We start from the raw sequence: 20,658 nt of genomic DNA, 5'->3' as shown, positions 1-20,658 counted from the left end.
GCTCTTACATGCTCTTTAAAATAGAGGAGATATGATAAGCTCCTAAATTTTTAAAGAGCATCTAAGAGCCTATTGGAGCACTAAATTTTGATTTGCTCTTTAAATTTTGATTTAAGAGCTTGTTTAGAGAGCCCCTTGGAGATGCTCTTATATGTCGAATGTACTATATAAATTTCATTATAAAAATACTCAAATTGTACTTAGTTACTTTCGGTTGAAAGATATTTTGTAAATATTTTCATAAATGGTAAAATTAGAAAAATTCTTTTAAAAAGTGTTATTTTTGATTAATACTAAAAAATAAATAACAAAATTCAAAATTTAAAACTTTAATATTTAATTATATTTTTGTTAAAAAAAATTCTATGCCCTTTTCATGATTTTCCTAATAAAAAAGGGAAAGCAAAGTAATCGGACCCAATTGAGGCTGGAATATAGCAGAGCGCCCCAGCAGGTTGGTAGTACCCAATATTCTGATGGCTTTACGATCTCTCTGGCGTCTTGGCCTGGCCTCCACCGCCATGGCCGGCGGCGTTGGTGGCGCCGTGATCGTATCTTCCGATGACCCCGCAACCGCCATCAAGCTCTGTACGAGTGTTCCTCTTCGCCTTTTTCGTGTCTCCGTTGCTGCTGCTTCCATTGCATTCGGTACTCTCTCTCTCTCTCTCTCTCTCTCTCTCTCTCTATCTTTCTATCTCTCCCCCCCCCCTCTCGCTCGCCCCCTCCCTTCCTCCCTCTCCATTGTCATTTAATAGCTTAGTGGATTCAATCAATTACTTCACCTCTCTTTGTTAATCAAATCATTTGTTTTCAATATTTTTTCGCTAGTTAAGTGTTCAATCAACTGCTTTGAGATTTTATCATTGTAAGAGTCTTTGAAAATATAATCTTGCACCAATATGATTGTGTTACTTGGGGAAAGGAATTATCTTTTTAGGCATGTAGTCATTTCAGTGTATGTGATGGAGTAAGAAACTGCTTTAACAAATTTCTGAATAATATGTGATGGAATACAATGCAAGCTTTTTAATATGACGATATATAAACTGATGTTAACAAATGCTAATTCATAATTGGCTTAGATTACGAATATTCGTTAATGGGATTGCCGGAAGGTAGCAGCGAGAGGTCTAAAGTTAAACACGAAGTTCACATCAGAGGTGCTCGTAAGCTTGAAGAACTTTGTTTTAAAAATGGTGGGATATATATCAAGCTTGGTCAGCATCTTGGTCAACTGGTATGGTTTAGTCATTTAATCTGTTACTTGTGAAGGAAATTGATGTCAATGATGACTTTGACATGAGTTAGTATATGATAACTGATTCGTAACTAAAGTTTGTATGTATCGTGATTAAGAGGGCTGTTTTACATTATACAGGAGTACTTGGTGCCTCAAGAGTATGTGGAAATATTGCGGGAGTCCATGTTGAATAAATGTCCAGTTTCTTCGTATGAGCAAGTATGCGAAGTTGTCAAGAGTGAGCTGGGAGAATTACCTGATAAAGTATGTTGCATATGCTTGAGTTCTAATTATTATGGAGATCGATGGATCTTTGCTGCCTTCACTATTTATATTTTACATTTAACTGCTCTAGTCAAGACGTACTTCAACATATTAGGTTTATTCCTATTTCCTCTCTGTGTATAGATTTTCAAAGATTTTGATCCTGTCCCAATAGCTAGTGCTTCTCTTGCACAAGTTCATGTTGCTCACGACCATGATGGGAAAAAGCTTGCCGTGAAGGTTTTATACCTTATTGCTTTTAATAAGTTCTCTTCTGAATGTAACTTTAGACTAGCATATAGAGATGAATAAATTAGTAATGTGACAATCTGTTCCTCCTCTTTCTATTATGTTGTTACTTTCAGGTTCAGCACATTCACATGACAGATAGTGCAGCTGCAGATTATGCGACTGTGGAGTTAATTGTGAATACCTTGCATCAGTTCTTCCCATCATTTGATTACAGGTCTTGAGTCGGTCATCTTCTCAGTTATCAAACATTATTTTCTGGTTTAAGAACAGTTGATAGTTGAACTTTTGGCGTTATGGGAAATGGGAAAGAAGTACATTCAAGCATAGTCATATACTTATATTATATTATCATTGATTAGAACTTGCCATTTATACTTGTGTTAGAGTTTCTGATATATTTTACTCAATTAAATTTTAAAATGAAATTTCGTGAACTTAAATGTAGATGGTTGATAGATGAAGTGCGTGATAGCTTACCAAAGGTTAGTTTTTAAATTTATTAATACGCATAGATGTTTTTGGACCATAGTATGCCATGTTGTAGTTGTTCACTGTGTGGATGGGCTTTACTATATGTATTATTTTTTATGATGACTGTTAGGAACTTGATTTCTTAGTTGAGGCCAAGAACAGTGTGAAGTGTATGGACAATTTTCGGAAGTTATCTCCCAGCATTGCAGATTATGTCTATGCGCCAAGGGTATACTGGAACTTAAGTACTTCAAAGTTGTTAACCATGGAATATATCGAAGGAGCACAAATAAATGACCTAAAAGGTATCCGAGGTCTTGGACTTCGACCTGTTGACGTTGCAAATTTAGTAAGTATTTTTCATCACTAATAACATTTTATTAGAGCTAGTAAGGATTTGTAAAGGCAGATGTGGAAACATAATTTCTTTACTTCACCTTTTAAATTATGTGGTGCCGTGGTGGTTTGGTGAGATCAGACTTCCTCAGCTAACGTATATTTGTAATTGCTTTAGTACATGCACTAACTATAATTAGGGCTGTTAGTTTAACATTACCGATTTTAAGGTCTCTGAAAGCTTCACTCACTTGAAATAAACCAGTCCAAGTTCTGATATACATGCTTTTTCTGGTGCCTGTAATCTTTTGGTTGCATAGATTCAAAATATGACATTATTGTAGCTGCAAAGTGTGTGTTTTTCACAAGTACTCTGTTTAAACTTGTAAACATCATAGTTTTCTTATTTAATCTATGCAGCTTAGTAAAACCTTTGCTGAAATGATGTTCAGACATGGATTTGTGCATTGTGATCCGCATGAAGCCAATTTGATAGTTCGTCCTCATCCTTCTTCCAAGAGGGGCATTTTTGGTAAATCCACCAATGTTTTTCATTTCCTCTTTTAATTCAAATGTTCTTTTAGAGTTTCGATTTGATATACTTAGTGGTCCATATATCAAATAGTTTTAAGAGAATTATTATTAAGTTCTCATGTTGCTTCATCTGCATGCTGAATGATGTGCTCTTGTAGTCTGATGGGAAGGGATATGGATTTGGGTTTTTTTGCACATAGCGGAACGTTGGTGTTGGAAGGTGGAATTTTTTGACTCCTGGTTAAAAAAGTTCCTCTGCATAATTCATAATCTTGCAGCAATTTCTTAAACTTGTTTAATTCTTTTGGGATACGCGTTTCTTGTAGATTGTATGTCTTTAGCCTTTAGGTGTAAAAATGAAATTAAAAGACAACCCTCAGCTGTGGGATGGTCATTGGAATGCCTTTGTTCAACATTGTTATATTACTTCAATCCTCGTGACAATGTACCTTGGCTTTTTCCTCTTAGTCCTTGTACAGTGTTGCTATTCCATTTGTAATTGTTCTATGATGCATATATTTTGATGCCTTCTCTTTTGAAGGATGGTCAAATCAATATCTGCTTATTATATCTCATGTATGTAGGAAAGAGAAAACCACAATTGATACTGCTAGACCATGGCCTGTACAAGGAACTTGATGTGGAAACCAGAACCAACTATGCTGCGTTGTGGAAGGTTTATCAGCTATAACTATATTTTTGAGATCTTTTCCAAATCATTGTCTGTTTCCACTTATGATTACCTTGATTTGAGAGTTTCTGTACAGGCACTAGTATTTGCAGATGCCAATGCCATAAAAGAAAATTGTGTGAAGCTAGGTGCTGGAGAGGATCTGTACCCACTATTTGCAGGGATTCTTACCATGAGGCCATGGGAGAGGGTTATCGATCCAGCTGTTGATCATTTAGTCATGCGAGGCAGTGAGGGTGATCATTCAGAATTGCAGGTAATTGTGAAATAAAGGGTGTATATTTAATCATTTCCCAGGTACCTAGTCACCTGTTGTGCTGTTAGGGAGATAGCCAGATAGGTATGAAATTTGGTCCATAAGAGGCCCTAAAGTTAAATCACACAAAGTTAATACTGGTGCTACAGAATACAAAAGGAGGATAATCTTATTTAAGTGTTAGATTTGGATGCATTATCTTAGATAGAAGTAAACTGAAGCCAAATCAAACTTAAGCATAGCTGGGCAACAAAGGACAAGGATATATAACCCAAACAAATCCATTCATTCATTAGCAAGAGTGTGGTGTTAATGTCGCAAATCAATTAATATTAGTTGTGTTTGGGTGTCTCCTTGCATCTATAATAATTCACTTTTTTCTGCAGATGTATGCATCACAATATTTCCCTGAAATCACAGAGCTCCTGCGAAGGCTGCCTCGTGTAATTCTTTTGATGCTGAAGACCAACGACTGTTTACGAGCAGTTAATAACTCACTGGTACAACATATCTAACTTTCACATACTTCTGTAGTGTTCCCCATGGTATGATATTAAGAGTTGTTACATGCACAAGATTGTGTGGTCAGTACTTTCATTAACTTCTGGCGATTCCTTTGCCACTTCTTTCATCTTACTATATGCTCTGTGTTCTTCTTTCTGCCTTTATCGGAATTTTTCATAGGAGACTATCTTCTACTTCGTATATTTCTGTGTTTTGTACTCAATTGAGTATATAATATTCAGAAACACATCACTTGTGTCTGTCTTCGTCCATCCACATGGGTCTTCAACCTATTACTCATCACTCATCTTTTACAAAACTGCTGCTACTGTGTTGTTTACCTTTATATCTTTTTTCATGAATTAGACCAGATAAAGCACAGCTAGTTATCCACACTCATTGTAAGGTCTCAGAAGGGTGAGATGTACTATATACATAGACCTTGCCCCAACAGCTTTCTCAGAGATAAAGGCTTTCTTTTCGTAGAGAATCACGACTTCTGAGCGAATTTAATTGATAAATTAAGTTAGATGTTGAAAATTACAAAAATTCTTTGGAAGGGAAAAAATGTATATGTTTCCCTAAATTATGTTGCATATCAGCAAACTCTAAATTATATGTTTCTTCAAGCTACCTTTATTGGAATTCTTGCATATTACATTAGTTTCTGCACAAGTGAAAATAGGGAAATTCAAATCGTGAACTATCTTTATTAGAATTGCATTGGTGATGAGTTTGCAAGTATCTTATAGTTGGAGGATCAAGTACTGTTCTGAATCTTTTTTATGTGTTCTCCAACAGCTGCAGAGATCTTCGCTCGAGTCCTTTTTGATCATCGGAAGAGTTTCTTCCGAGGCAGTTATCGAGGCAAAGTTATTACAAAATAAGTCTTTCTTGCGGTACATCAGTGCTTGGCTAGAAGATTTGTCACTAGAAGCGCGAATGTTTGTGATGCGGATAGCGTTGTGGATTTTTCAACTCCGCAGAACTTTGGCCTTCTGAAAAACAATGTAGAGGACTCAGAATTCATTTTAGGCAAACCCCTCATTTAGTTGGGTCATGGCATTTTGTCTCAGTGACTCGAATACTCGATTCCCGACTAAAAATGGGATTACTTATAGGTACTTCACTCGACCAAATTTTTTGTCACCGGTCCATTCTTTCTTTTTACAAAAGATTTATTATTCAAAATTTGCTGTTCCTACTTGGCAAATTCTGCCATATTTTTGTTGTATAATTTTACTCATCAGGATGATACAAGGACACTTTTTGGAGCATCAGATCAAATCTGAATGTTCCTTATAAAGAGATGAGGAAGCAGTAGAATCTATTCACATGATCAATATTTTGGTGTTTAATGTGTTCATGTGACAATGTATTCTGAGCTTTGGATTCTTTCTTAGGGTTACAAATAAGGATGTTACAGATATAAATATTCTCACGATTTTCACGCGAACTAGAAAGATGGAAACGGAGTATAATGTACAAAGTGGTTGCCCCTTTTAACTTGAAAAAGTTAATTTAGACAAGACATATGACACCATGTTTGTTTGTCGAAATAAATGGTTAGAAACTTAGAATGATAAAGTCAGACTTAATGATTTGTTGGTTGTTGAAAACTCGTGTAACTAAATTAATTACTACTCTAATGAATATGTACTCAATATTGAGCATTTTCCTTTTTTGGTATATTAGTCCCACGTTGACATTGTTGTCTCATTTCCCACCTAGCAGTGATGTGAGGAAGTGCTATGGAGAAGAAAAGATATGTCAGGAAGGTGTAACGTATATACAAGGTCAAAGTTCAAGGTTGAATAATGTAGATATCACCCTTGACACATAAATACTATAGTACTAGTCTCCTATAATTTGTAGTCAAATTTTCAGTTATGTATTTATGGTTATTTTTGAATTGTTTTTATTTTTTAAAAAATTTAATATTAAAAATTTAAAATATTGTCTTTTTGTAACTGCTGTTTACAACAGATATGGATGTCTCATATCCTTATATTATTAAATAATTTCAAAAATTAAAGACATTTGTGATGTACTCAAGGACAAACTTGTATATGGTTGCATGAGGTTGAAGATTGATTTGCAAAAATATTTGCAAATATATCGTAGGCAATCAGATGCAACTATAGTTGCAATCTCTACGGGGCCAATTAAGTAAATTGTATATGGTTGCATGTGGTTGGAGATCGTATTTTTGCAAACATTTTTACAAATATTTTCAAAAATTAATATCGTTATGTGATAAAAAAAATTTGTTGTTAATATATATAACTATCACATGAAACTTTAAATATCGTTTTCTCCTTACTGATGACTGGACAAATTTGAGACTGAAAAAAGTTATTCCAGTTTCAAGAATTCTGAAATTCAACTTTTCCTAAATCTTAAGAATAATCTAATTTAAGAATAATATTAGATTGATTTGTGGCCCGGCCTAAATTTCACGTGCTTGTTTATTTATAAGTTATATTAATATTGAGCTGACTTTCTATGAAAAAAAATCCGATTCTTGCTATCCTGACAGTCTGACACGTATCTATATATTTTTATATTTATTAATTATCTGATTAAAAAAATTGTCTTTTGATCGCTTAGAAATTTCCTCTTAAAAAATTGTAAACTTAAAAAATAATTGATGTAATTTCTAGGAATTAGAAACTTATTTGTATAATAAATTGGAAATCAAAAAGAAGATAACTGAAGTTCTTTTTCTAAAATATGTTTATAATCAACAAAATTTCCTTCGAATTTTAAACCGCGATTTCAGTATTTTTTGCCTAAAAATTTTCAGTGAATTCAGAACTGAAAATATAGATTCAATTTTTGTAAAATTTAATTTTTTTGAAAATTATTGAAAAATAGATCGGATGGATTGGAGGCATGACCTAAATTTCAGATGCTTATTCTTTGTGCTTATATTGACATAGAGGATTCGTATACCAAGAAATTAATATACTGATTGATTTATGTTTCACCAACTCTTTGTAAAAGAAGATAAGATTATATTATTGTTCATGATGAGGGTCGGATTTAGGAAGAGGCACGAAGATGACCCTTCTAATTTATTTTTTGACATTTTTTCATCATTCTAAATTTTGCAAAATTATAAATATGTCCACATAAAATTTTAAAATATATAGGTATTTTTTAAAATTTTGCTTGGTGTCCCCCGACATTTGTGTGCTAAATCCGCCCAGTTCATGACAAGAAAAAAATGAGAAGAAAGATCATAGAGTTGAAATACATTGACACGGTTGGAAAATATGTAGCAAAAGCGTGTAATGATCCGCCCAGTTCATGACAAGAAAAAAATGAGAAGAAAGATCGTAGAGTTGAAATACATTGACACGGTTGGAAAATATATAGCAAAAGCGTGTAATGAATACGGTACTTAGCAAGACAGGAGGATCCGGTGGATAAATGCGAGCATGGACTTATAGGTGGGGGATTGAATGAGGAAGATGGAGGTGCTGCCTTGAATGTTTCCAGAAAGAGAATGCGCTCTCTCTTTATTATTTCTTCCATAATTGTTTGTGTATAAGATGGGCTTAGGGAGTTAGAGGTCGTTAGTCACAATTGTTAGGTAAAATCACTGCTTACCATCAATGCAGTTGCTCTAATAATTTTTGCTCTTCCATTTTCTTCTCCAGCTCATTATGCAGCTTTGTTTTCCAATTATTTTTGGAGACATTATTTTTATTCGTATTTCATATTCCAAATATTGAATCTCAGAAAATGGTCATAAAACTTGCACATGTGGTACATGTTCTTTAATCGTCACAATAATATTATGGCATTGGTACTGTGTCATCTTTTTTCTCTCATGTATGAGCGACACAAATATATAATTTATTTTTATACTATTGTTGCCTGTTAAAATAATTACTTTAAAATGATTAAAAAATTGTTTTGATAGATTAAGAAGGCTAAAATATGTTCATGGAGAAGGTAGGTGCTCCATTTCTTTAAAAAAAAAAAAGATTTTAAGGTTTATATGGAAAAAGTGGGTCTATAGGCTTGTGATTAAATACAAACCAATTCTTAAATAAAAATAAAAAAACCATCATGATTTAGTGATATTCTACTTAAAATGTTGTAAGAATTAATGATTTCTATATATTTTCTCATTACTTGACCTCATAAAATCTGTCACGTTCTTTCGGCGACTGTCTCCTATCATTGTAAACTGTATAAGCATCAAAAGTTTTTGCGAGGATAGTCTGTTGTTTTTCCAAAGTCTAATGACGTGTTTGGGTTCCTTTTCTCGACACGAAAGAGCCGGCAACCGTGCTAATGAAAGCCATAACCACCACACCACCACCGGTTATGGCTAGTGTATAGATGATGGTGACGGAGTTTTTGAGTGTTGATGACCGGTTGAAAGAGGTGGAATTGTGGAGGAATCGTGACGGGATTGTTGAATTGGGGTTGCAAAGTGAAAGACGACGGGGAGAGAGGAGAACGGATCGACGGCAGACCTAAAAATGATATGAAAATGATAATAATACTAGTCCTATCATAAGCATACTAAAGTAGTACTAAAGTATAGGGTGATAAAAAATCACATAAATCGCCCGCACTGCACCAATTCGCATCACATAACGTGATTTTTATTTTCGTGGTGATATAGCAATACACTAATAACACATCTAACTACTACACAAGCATTCTATTGCACAAAGTCTTGAAAAGCCTCCAAAGTTTCATTGTCAAGAAAACATCTTTGAATCATTTTAACTTATCCATCTCCCAGTCATTTTAAATGATTATGTGCTATAAAACTATCATAACGAAGAATTTAATTAAAGCACGTCTTGTACTAATACGTAGTCGAGACTCACTCAAGTTAAGATTCAAGATTGACTTAATAATTTGGGACTTAATCCATCATCTTTTTCAACATCTTTTCATAATATACACTTTTATTTTAATTAATATACTACTTTTATTTGTATTTAACATTCCAACTATTGAAACACAGAAGATGGTTTACATACCATGTCATAAAACTTGCAATGTACTGTAGTACATTTCCTTTACCAGCAGCCTGCAAGACGCCAGGACCCATTTAATCGTGACAACGATATTATTGTACTAGTACTCTCAGATCTTTTACTCCCATTCATGAGCCGGACATGGGACACAGAAACATTGTTCATGTTTAATATTTTTATTGCACACAGCAAAAGAGTGTTTTTGTGAGAAATAGTCAAGATTTATATTCACAAATTTCAAGTCTTAGTTAGAAACTTTAAAATTAAGAAACTTTAAAATTTCAAGTTTCACAAATTTCAAGTTTCTTTTCTGAAAAAGGAAAAGAATTTTAAAATCTAGAATAAAATCTCTTGTATTAAATATCAAATCATATACGAATATTAAAGATATTCAGATAATTATACATGATTTATTGGTGGCAGTAATTTTGGACAACATTATAGAAAAGTCATGGTCAGTGTATCTAGATTGAGTTTGGAACACATGACGTGACTGAGAATGATGATGCTAGTACCATAAAATAAAAGGTGTTTTGTTTGGGTGACTAGTAAATCCTTAATGGTTCAACCAACTACCTAATACCAGATACACATACAAACACCCATCCATATATATAAATATAACTCACTCCCTTGATACTCGCCTCCTCTATATTTTATTATCTACACTGAAACAGGATCAAGACCAGAAAGGATGGTGGGTCCGAACAGGCCTCAGATTGTGTTATTTGGATCCTCCATTGTGCAGATGAGTTACAGCCATGGTGGCTGGGGCTCCATTCTTTCTGATATCTACTCTCGGAAGGTATTTTTTTTTTCTTTTCTTTTTTTGGCTGGGATTCTCATGTGCTTCATAAAGATTGTACCTTTACATCAAGATTCTTCAATTATTATTATTATTTTTTAAAATTTTTGGCATCATCAGATAGTACTGTTTTGGTTCAGTAGTAGGAATTTATTGTGTACTTTCATCATACCATGGTTTGGCCAAGCAGGGGGGGAGAAGGAGAGAGGGAGAGAGAGAAGGAGGTTGAGGGAGAGACGGAGAGAGAGATGGAGAGAGGGAGGGGGGGGAGAGAGAGAGTTGAAGGAGGGAGGGGGGAGAAGGCCTCAAAAAAGAATTGAAAAGTAAACTGATCTGAAACTGTTGCTTAAAACAAACCTGTGTACTGTGGGACAAATTTGCATGGTATATTCTGTATTAAAAGCAGATGCAAGTGGTAAAGATGATCTTGAAAATCATCTTGTTCACTGTTGTTGCTTGTTTGTATCGAGTTTGTTTTTGATTCAGATATTAATAAGGTGTCAATGAGGACTCTTTTAATATGCAAGTGAATTATCTCACAGCTTGCAGAACAAATTTCAAAAACTTAGAAGTTTGAAAGTAACAACTAAAGCACAATAGGTCAGAAATTCTTTTAAGATAGTGATATTAGATGATGTAGGATGCAAGAAGAAAAGTAGCGGAAATAAGAAAAGAGAGGAGAAGAAAACCACTAATTTGCAAATTTTGTTTCAAAACTATGTTTAATTTGAGTTTAATTGTAAATTATTGATATGATATTTTGCCTGGTTTAGTTGTTTATTAATAACTCATGACATGTCTCTGTACCCATGTCGAAAAAACAAGATTTTTTCCCTGTGACCCCTATTTCCAGAAATCCCAAAGCCAACACTCTAACATGTGTTTGTCCTTACCATTTCAACTAGTGCATTTGTCTTTCTTTTGATACCCAGGTCCCGAGTAACATAGGTTGCAATACCCAGTGCAAATGTGACATTCATGGATATTGGATATTACAAAATCTACCCCCAATATGTTATGCAAATATTAGAAGAAATGTGCATTATCAAATGAAAACTGTAAAGTTTCTGTAGTTCCACCTACAAGCTAAGGTGCTGCCTCTAGAAATTCTTCACAGAAATGGTCAATATAAAGTTTAGTCAACTTAACTTGAGGGCTATTGATTATTTCCTTGTAGTGGCGTGCTAAGCATCTTATGTTATTTCTCGTGATTGTCATACCAATATCCTTTGAGACATTGGATTTATATTTCATTGAACCTGAGTATCTTCAGACTTGAACTCGGTTTTATTTTCACAGATGATATAGCAAACGTGGCTAAGAGTTGGATATTTGTATCCTAAGACCTAAAACTACATTGTGAACTCTTTAGTTGTAATCTTTTTGATATAGGATTATACAGGCTTCTGATTCTACTTCACATTAGTATACTATACTGCAAAGTCAACACATGAATTTATATACTGGTCAGCAGGACGACCTTTAATCACTCTAAATATGACACATAACTGGAATTATCTTTTGCATAATACGTGTAATGTTTGGCCATTTATGTTATCTTTCTTGTCCATCGCAGGCAGACATAATATTGCGAGGATACTACGGTTGGAACTCCCGGCGTGCTATTGAAGTGCTTGATCAAATTTTTCCTAAGGTGATGTAATTTGTCTGGAAGTATATATTAGCAATTAAACATGTATACATCAAGATAAGTTCCCAAATGTTTCAAGTGGCGTCCTAGTGGTTGCTACTCTTCCATTCTGGAAGATCTCAAATGTTACAAGTAAATTCTGTAACTTGTTTGTTAGAATGAATATCTCTAAGCCCAAGGGTCTTTACTCTTTACTATTTGCAAATATTAGTATTACCTGGCATAAGTACTATGGATCTTAATTGTGAAAATAAGTGACTATGATGCAGAAAAAGGCTACCCAGTTCAGCTGATTATTGTTGTACTACTTGTTTATTAAATTGCATATTCATTTACATATGTTATTACTATATATTGTTATATTTTTTGAGCATTCACATATATATTCTGAAATATACATTTAAATCAAATCATCTTTCTTTATGTAATTTTAGATCTCCAATTTTTGGGGCTAAGGAGATTGTTAATATTAAACTGGTATTTTCTTCATTTCAGGATGCTTCCGTTCAGCCTTCCTTGGTGATTGTCTACTTTGGTGGTAATGACTCGATGGGGCCTCATTCATCTGGTCTTGGTCCTCATGTACCACTCCCTGAATATGTTGAAAATATGAGGAAAATCGCAATTCATCTCAAGGTACCTAATCTGGTGTATTTATGTTTTAAGTATACTTCTATTGTGGATCTAAACGAAAATTGCTATGTGATACACTGGAAAAGGTACATTGCAACACTAGCAACATAATATCGGGCATGGTATCTAAACTTAAGTATTTACGAAAGAGGTGCTCAGTTTTCATTTTCTTAGCAGTACCGTGGTTGATTTAGAGGCTCGTTTGGTAATTGTACACTTGACAGCAGTTAATCACATAGCACTGAGATATTAGTTTTTGTTTGTTTAGATACTTAATAAAGGCGAACACTTTTCTGTACAGGAAAGTCTAAGATTAAACTATAAACACTAAATTGACCTACATTATCGATTACAGATTACTAAAATTTGAAAGTTATGATCACAAATACTGCTTTTTCTCATAAAAATGGCAAGTGAAAATATATAATTATGCAGATTTTTATCATAAAAACGGCAATAATTACTGAACATATGGTTCGATTTTTTTTTATCGGGCTTTTAATGAATTGTATTCTAACCTTACTTCCGAATTATCAGAGCCTTTCAGATACAACTCGCATAATATTTCTTAGTTCTCCACCTCTTAATGAGGTCTATCTCCGTGAGAACCAGAGGTACTTTCACTCATATATGCTATGCATATATATATGTTATATATGATATTAAAATTGATAAATTATTTACTGAAATCAGTGCAGCATTAAGTCCACTAATTCGAACAAATGAGTTGTGCCGAGAATATTCAGAAGCTTGTATAAGCTTGTGCCATGAGGAGGGCGTGAAAGTCATTGATCTTTGGACTGCAATACAGCAAAAAGATGATTGGTTGACTGCTTGCTTTACGTAAGTTCTTTGACATTATTGGTTTCTCTTCTACAATATTCTGGTGAGAGCTTTAAATAATCTGTACATAATCTAGTGTTATATAGTTCGTAGCTGAAAATTATATTAAGTGGCGAAATTTCTGAACTCTGATAGAAGACTTTTTGTATTTAGGATTTTTTTGGTTCTAATATTTCTTCTATGTCAGTACTCCACAAATGGAGAATTATAGTTATATGCAACTCCTTCCTCTCTTTGGGACCCGGAACCTAGTTTGAGCTCCTTGTACACGTTTAGTTTGTTTTCTTCCTGGTGCAAACAAGCATTTATATGAAAATGTATGTATCTATAAAACTTGACTATCTCTTTCATATATACATTTACAAGGTGCAGACTTGCGGAGTTGTTCTGAACACATCAGTTACAACCAAATTGTTCTTTACTTTGTATATTGGAACTGTATACTCGAATTATGTTCATGACTTCTATCCATTGTCACTATTATAAACTGCATACATGACCTGAATTGTTAACTTTTATGATTTATATATTTATCTATCAACCAATCACAGTGAAGCAAATTCTAGTTTTGTTTCTTTCTGGAACTTTTAAAAGAGGTGGTTCACTAGTAATGTGTCTTGCTTGTTAATCAAATATACATGGCAACTTTAGAACTGAATGATATCTATTAAAATACTAAAGCAATTTAATAACTCGTTTTCTCTTATTCAGAGATGGACTTCATTTATCGGCAGAGGGAAGTAAGATAGTTGTGCAGGAGATACTAAAGGTGCTCAAAGAAGCTGATTGGACCCCTTCCTTGCACTGGAAATCCATGCCAACCGAATTTGCAGGGGGGTCGCCTTACAATCTTGTAGGTGCAGATGGAAAAAGCACCCTAGATCCATCCGACTGGACTTTCTATAGAGAAATCAAGTGGGACTAAAATTGCTGAAGAACCTCCCACCAGAAGCTAAAGAACGGGCCTAAGAAATGGAATACGGATGGAATAGAATTGAGAAATTGCTGCCAATTATGATTAGTGTAATTTTATGTGATTCGTTAGGCCACAATATCGACATGTGGTCATTATATATGTTTTGTTAGGCTACAATGTTGACATGGTCATATCTTCCAGGTTACTAAAAGCAGTTGCATCTTGTTTATGTAACCAACTTGGCCAGTTTATGTTTTCATGCTTTATGAAGGAATGGGGTTAATCGAGTGCTATACTAGACCAGTATTCAGAAATACCAATTCTTTTTAGTTGATCATCGCAGAAGTTAACAGATGTTTATAATTACAGTGGCTGATCACTGATGGCTAATTAAAGCTTCACATTTTGTTTGCAAATGACATGTTCTTTATACCCAGCTCAATCATCCATGTCCAACTCTTCGATCCCATCACCGAATCCTCAAAACGCCACCACTTTCAACAATTGTCACTACCTTACCACCTTTACCCTTTCATCTAATGTGTGGGACTATGAGCCCGGAAGTTAAAATCATATATGTGGATAATTTTGACTTATTAATCATTTATGAGTTATTGAAATTATAATAATTAACAAAAAAGAAAATTTAAAAAAATTAACTCGGACATTTTTCAGCCTAAAGTCAGAAACAACTTTAACCTCCTGCTTAAAGCAGGAGCCACACAGGCTCGATGTACCTTGAGATATATGTCTGTGTAACAAGTCCAATGCCTGTTTGAATATTGATTAAAAAAAATTGTGTTGCAACACTTGATAAAACTGATGAGCATCCAAAATCCAAATGCAACACTTGATAAAACTGACAGAGCATCCAAAATCCAAATGAATACTTCACTTCAGAGTAAAGGGAATTTCTAAAACAGGGTGGACGTAAGTATATTAGTTGAGTGCATCTTAAGAAGTGGCCACAGAGAAATCCCACTGGCAAGTAGACATGATTGCTTAGAGCAACCCAAATGATTCACATAAATGCAAACAAATTTCCTAAACATTACATGGGTAGTTCTCCACTGTCTGAAATAACAACTGCGCTTCTGGGTGTCCCATCTCCCCGTCCTTGTGCTTCAATCTTGTAAACCACATCCATGCCGGAAAGCACTTTGCCAAACACAACATGATGGCCATCCAACCTTTACAGGAGACCAAAATACAGATCACTTAGGCAACTGAATAAACCTCAAAATGCATACTGAAACCATCTATATATTGTAGATATTGATAGATATTACAAATTTATGGTTGTTAAACTCATTCCCATATCTGTTAATTACACTAATTTTAATCAATAACAGATATCCAATGGATAAAACTTAAAAATAAAATCCAGGATGTCATACTTATCATTATTGCAGTAAACATATGAAACTTAATAATAAAATCCGCGACATGAAAGTTATCAATTATACATGCAGTTTGATAGTCAAACACTATCCAGAGCGCTCCAGATATATTCCTATATCTCCCGAGGAAAGCAGAATACTAAACAAAATAATAAACAAAAAAAGAAAAAGGAGAACAGAAAGATTACCATTTGGTTATTACAGTGGTTATGAAGAACTGGGAACCATTAGTATCTGGTCCAGCATTTGCCATTGACAAAAAACCTACACCAAAAGAGGGGAAAAAATGAAGATCACTTAGAAGATGGCACATCTTATTCATCCTAAATCACAAAAAAGAAATGATAAGAATGGCATCGTAGCTTTACCTGGAGCCGTGTGCTTCAGCTTAAAGTTCTCATCAGCAAACTTATCACCATAAATCGACTCCCCGCCTCGGCCATCACCAAGAGTAAAATCACCACCCTGGATCATAAAACTGGGTATAATTCTATGGAATTTGCTTCCTTTGTAATGGAGAGGCTTCCTATTCTTTCCTTTACCCTTCTCCCCTGCAAGGAAAGGATCACTCACTATCATACTATCGTTACTTTCATTTTAACTTCAGCTGACTTCACACTCTTCACTCATGCAACCTTTTACTATTAGAATAATATAACGCCATGTATCCACTTTATAACTGTGCATATTAATAACCTTCTCCAATGACAAAAAGGTATAGATAGAAAGGCACAAAAAGAGTTACATTCTAACAATAGTTTGATTGATAAGATCAGATTCACTTGTTGATAGTTGGCCTTACTCTGTCGATAAAATCACTAAAGAAGGAAACAACAATTTAATTATAAAGCACTTGATAAATAAAAATGAGTTCCTGGAATGTTTTTGTATAAGATAACTTTTAACTATGAATCTTACTTCACAAATACAATTTTTATGCAATACATAATATATAGCATTACTGTTTCTATAATTTTCATTTATACTGTAGTTATTCACTGGAAGATTTTCAACAGATTATTATACGAACTAAGCTTTACAAGGTCTATCTAACAGCTTGACATCCTGTAGAAGACAGTATATCATTCCAGCACTAAGACATTTACAAGGCTGCTCACTTTGAAAGGATAATTCTTTAACCAGGTTCTGTATTATGTTTATTATGAACTGATAACATGTTGCAGAGAATAAAGAGTTCCTTTCAGCAAATTATAGGTAGCCAAATAATTAATTTTGTAGTAAAGTAAACAAACAGTTAAGACAGAGGTATGAAAGGGAGCAAGAGTTACTTGGCTACCCGTGCAAAGAGCTCGAAAATTTTCTGCAGAATAAACATATAATTAAATAGTTAGACTATATCTGAAGGGAAAAATAATAAGTAAGGCCTCGTTTTCTATAGGACTGGACCACCATACCTGCTGTCAATGGAACTGTTTTCCCAAAGAGGCCCATGACAATACGACCTGAAGAAAAAGTATATAGATATATGACACAATTTAAAGTTATAAAGTCCATAGTAACAAATCATAACAGCATGTATATGATGCACAATCTATTAGAGCTACATAACAGCATAATGGGCAGCAGAAGATAATTTAAAACGAGCAAGCGAGCATAAAAAAATGTATATTCCATGAGATAAGAAAAAACAGTAATTCACAAAAGCTTATTTTTCCCTGTGTTACAAGGCAAGTCTTTATGGTCCTAATGAATTTAATAAGAAAATAATCAAGAAAATGCACACGGAATGTTTTTCTTGGGTAAAAAGTATTTATTTGACTGCTTTGACAAATGGCTACGATAATGACCAATGTTGATGGATAAGGATACTAAGAGCATCTCCAACGGGGCTCTTAAACAAGCTCTTATCCTTAAATTTAAAGAGCAAATAAAAAAAAAAAGTGCTCCAATGGGCTCCTAGAAGCTCTTTAAAAATTTAAGAGTCTATCATCTCTCCTATCTTTTAAAGAGCATCTAGTATCTCTCAACTTTTGATTCATGAATATTATATTAATTTCCCTCCAACTTTACATCCAACCTTTCTTTCTCTCTTTTCACTTTTCTCTCTCAAATTTATGAATAAAATATGAATAGAAAGCAACAATAGAGAGGAGCATTGGAGTTGTCATCTTTTCAGTGTCTTACTCATTAGGACTTAGAAGCCACATATTATATTACTATATTTCAAAGAATGATTTAAGAGCCTCATTGGAGATGCTCTAGGCAGATACCTATGGTACATACAGTTGTGCCAAATCAAACTTTGAATAATTTCTACAGCTTGACACATAAATAACTCAAACATTCATTTAAAAAATATCTCGTAATATTTGTTAAGAATAAATATTTACAGCACAAAGTACATTCAGCTAAGTTTCCTAGTTACATGTGTAGAATGAAGGTTGGAGTGAGTGGCATAAAATATTCCATGTCTAGCTTAAGACAAACGGAGCAAGTTCATAACAAAGCAGGAGAGCAAGCATCAGAAATAGCAGGTACATAAATCAATCTAATTCCGCACAACTCGAATGAATTACAGGAACTGAACAAAGCGAATGCAATATGAGAAACAAATAGCAGTAACCACAAAATTAGAGGATCATATATACTAACAAAAATCGAAACATACCCATGGGTTTGCCCGCAATCTCTATGTCAAAGTAAACCTTGTTTGTCACCCTTTCCATATCCCCATCCACTACCTTCTCCTAGATGAGATACACCACACAATCATATATGCTAAAAATAATAAAAATGACATTTTTAATTTTTATTATAGTAAATGAGTAACAGTGTTTACCATTTTGGGGAGGTGAGAATTAACAACTTTCCGATCAGATGAGACCCCGGGATCATTTAAGCTGTTCTGTGAAGAAAATCCATGAAAATTCCCAAAATTAGATTGACCTAAACTAAATGGAGAAATTGAAGAGTATATATATATATGATATAATTAGGATGAAGCAGATATGTATATGGATATATACCAGAATAAGAGCTAAGGTTCCGAAAAGAACAAGAATCCATATAAGTACAGCAGTCAGCAGCTTCTTTCCTGTTGCCATTTCTGCTTTTGGGTGTCAACTCCTTTTCTTCTTATTCTTCAGATTCAGCGCTTTTACTGCGTAGACTTGTTTTTTTTTTCGATTTAATGACACCTTGTAACCCCTAACTTTGGCCCGAAAACAGTTTAGCACCAAGACTTTGAGCTTTGACAGGTTGTAATCGATAGTTTACAATCCGTTGCAATGTGTAACCCCTGCTAATATTTTCCGTTAAAAACAAAGAGTTAACGTTACATTTTAACGTTGGAAAAGAAAACCCCTTCTCGTCTGTATACCTTTACTGGCTACTCTCGCACTTCTTCCCTCCCATCCTCGTTTCATTTTCCCCCCATTTGCGATAAACCCTAATCAGAAGCAATCTCAATCCCCATTTTGCGATAAACCCTAATCAGAAGTAATCAGTTCGAAAAAGCAAAAGAAAATGAGAGGGCGACTTCGAGCTAAACATCCGGATGATGATTCGACTGATCGGAGCGCAGTTGAGGGTTCAGAACATCCGGATTATGCAGGCAATCTTCTTCTTCTTTCTTTTACTCTTTGCGTTTTAGTAGTTGTTACAGTCAATTTGATGAATATTTGCATGCATGTGATATTTGTTAGGGTTATGAGTGTGGTCCCTTTGTTGTCCTTTTTTGGTTATGTATTGATTATGAAATAGGGTAGATGAAGTGTATTTAAGACTGTTGCCCCTTTTTCGTTGTACTGAAGTTGCTTGGTGAATATTGAATTTTTGGCCCAAAAAGGGTTGTTTAATGATCATTCTTTGTTGCTGTAGCAAATTGTAATTCAATACTGATTAAAATATTATATTTTTATATGTAGATGATTCCTTGTATTTTTCGATAAAACTATATCACGGTGGAGAGTTGAACGAGACCAGTACGGAGTATGTTGATGGAAATATAGACTATTTTGACATGTGTTGTGTAGTTGACATGACATTGGAAGAATTAGGTGCAATGTTGGGTGAGTTGGGACTGAAAATCGAAGAGATAGAGCTGTTCTATCTTATCCCCGGAACTGGATTGCCACATGGTATATTGCCGGTAGAAACTCAGACTGATTTGGATGATTTTGTGAATATGGTACCTTATAGTCATCATCAGGTGCTCTATGCCACTACTAAGAAGATTACTCTTTCGAATGAGCTTATGGATTTTTCATTCACTCAATTATTTGAAGATGAAAGGATAGAAAGGATAGAGAATATGAGAGTGGAGGTTGAGGCAGAGAAAGCTCCAATGGCAGATGATGTAGTTAAGAAACCAGCTAAAAAGAAGAGAAGGATTCCTCCCCCCAACCCTCCATTCAGAACAAGAAAAAAAGGCAGATATTCTATGCTAAGAGTAAGTGTTTTTTTTCTTTTGCATTCTAGTTTTGTTCTTGTTCAATTACTATGAATTGCATATGACAAATGCATTGATATTCTCATTGCAGGGCTTATTTAAGAACACTTCAGAAACACCAGTAATAATAGAAGATGAAGGGCAAGAAGGGCCTGAATTAAAACAGAAAGGAGTGCAGATCAATGAAACCACAGCAGAGAGGGTGCAGATCAGTGAAATTGCAGCAGAGAAGAAGAACCAGATCACTGAAACTGAAGCAGAAAAGGAGGTTGCCTCAGATGTAAATGAAGAGGATTTGGATGAAGATGTGAATCAAGAGGAAGCATGGATGGAGGCTAAAAATGATGAGGAGATGCCTGAAAAAGAATACAACAATGCTGAAATTCCTCTTGATGAGTTAGACAGTGAAGAGGAAAGTGCTTATAACAGCAATGAGGATAGG

At 34.4% G+C, this 20,658-nt stretch overlaps 3 protein-coding genes across 3 annotated transcripts; 2 read left to right on the top strand and 1 right to left on the bottom strand.

The window, feature by feature from the left end:
• The first annotated feature begins 406 nt into the window (after positions 1 to 406).
• On the top strand, positions 407 to 5,906 carry LOC108196937 (putative ABC1 protein At2g40090). Its single transcript, XM_017364442.2, has 12 exons — positions 407 to 648; positions 1,083 to 1,237; positions 1,379 to 1,504; positions 1,649 to 1,744; positions 1,870 to 1,970; positions 2,202 to 2,238; positions 2,358 to 2,576; positions 2,984 to 3,095; positions 3,682 to 3,773; positions 3,865 to 4,044; positions 4,431 to 4,544; positions 5,350 to 5,906. The coding sequence occupies exons 1-12, from the start codon at positions 477 to 479 to the stop codon at positions 5,548 to 5,550; spliced, it is 1,605 nt and encodes a 534-aa protein (XP_017219931.2). The 5' UTR covers positions 407 to 476; the 3' UTR covers positions 5,551 to 5,906.
• Positions 5,907 to 10,140: 4,234 nt separating this feature from the next.
• Positions 10,141 to 14,703, top strand: LOC108193589 (GDSL esterase/lipase CPRD49). The gene is made up of 6 exons (XM_017360308.2): positions 10,141 to 10,362; positions 11,939 to 12,016; positions 12,509 to 12,649; positions 13,184 to 13,260; positions 13,340 to 13,489; positions 14,201 to 14,703. The coding sequence occupies exons 1-6, from the start codon at positions 10,252 to 10,254 to the stop codon at positions 14,412 to 14,414; spliced, it is 771 nt and encodes a 256-aa protein (XP_017215797.1). The 5' UTR covers positions 10,141 to 10,251; the 3' UTR covers positions 14,415 to 14,703.
• Positions 14,704 to 15,270: 567 nt separating this feature from the next.
• LOC108193718 (peptidyl-prolyl cis-trans isomerase CYP19-4) lies at positions 15,271 to 18,952 on the bottom strand. The gene is made up of 8 exons (XM_017360507.2): positions 18,793 to 18,952; positions 18,606 to 18,671; positions 18,435 to 18,513; positions 17,221 to 17,268; positions 17,103 to 17,126; positions 16,174 to 16,356; positions 15,994 to 16,069; positions 15,271 to 15,595 (listed from the first exon to the last, which is right to left on the bottom strand). Exons 1-8 carry the CDS (start codon positions 18,868 to 18,870, stop codon positions 15,457 to 15,459), a joined length of 693 nt encoding a protein of 230 aa, XP_017215996.1. The 5' UTR covers positions 18,871 to 18,952; the 3' UTR covers positions 15,271 to 15,456.
• Positions 18,953 to 20,658: the final 1,706 nt, after the last annotated feature.

Source organism: Daucus carota, chromosome 7 (assembly GCF_001625215.2).
Source record: "Daucus carota subsp. sativus chromosome 7, DH1 v3.0, whole genome shotgun sequence".
In the NCBI taxonomy this organism is placed as follows: Eukaryota; Viridiplantae; Streptophyta; class Magnoliopsida; order Apiales; family Apiaceae; genus Daucus; species Daucus carota.
This window is presented reverse-complemented; position numbering and strand designations above follow the sequence as displayed.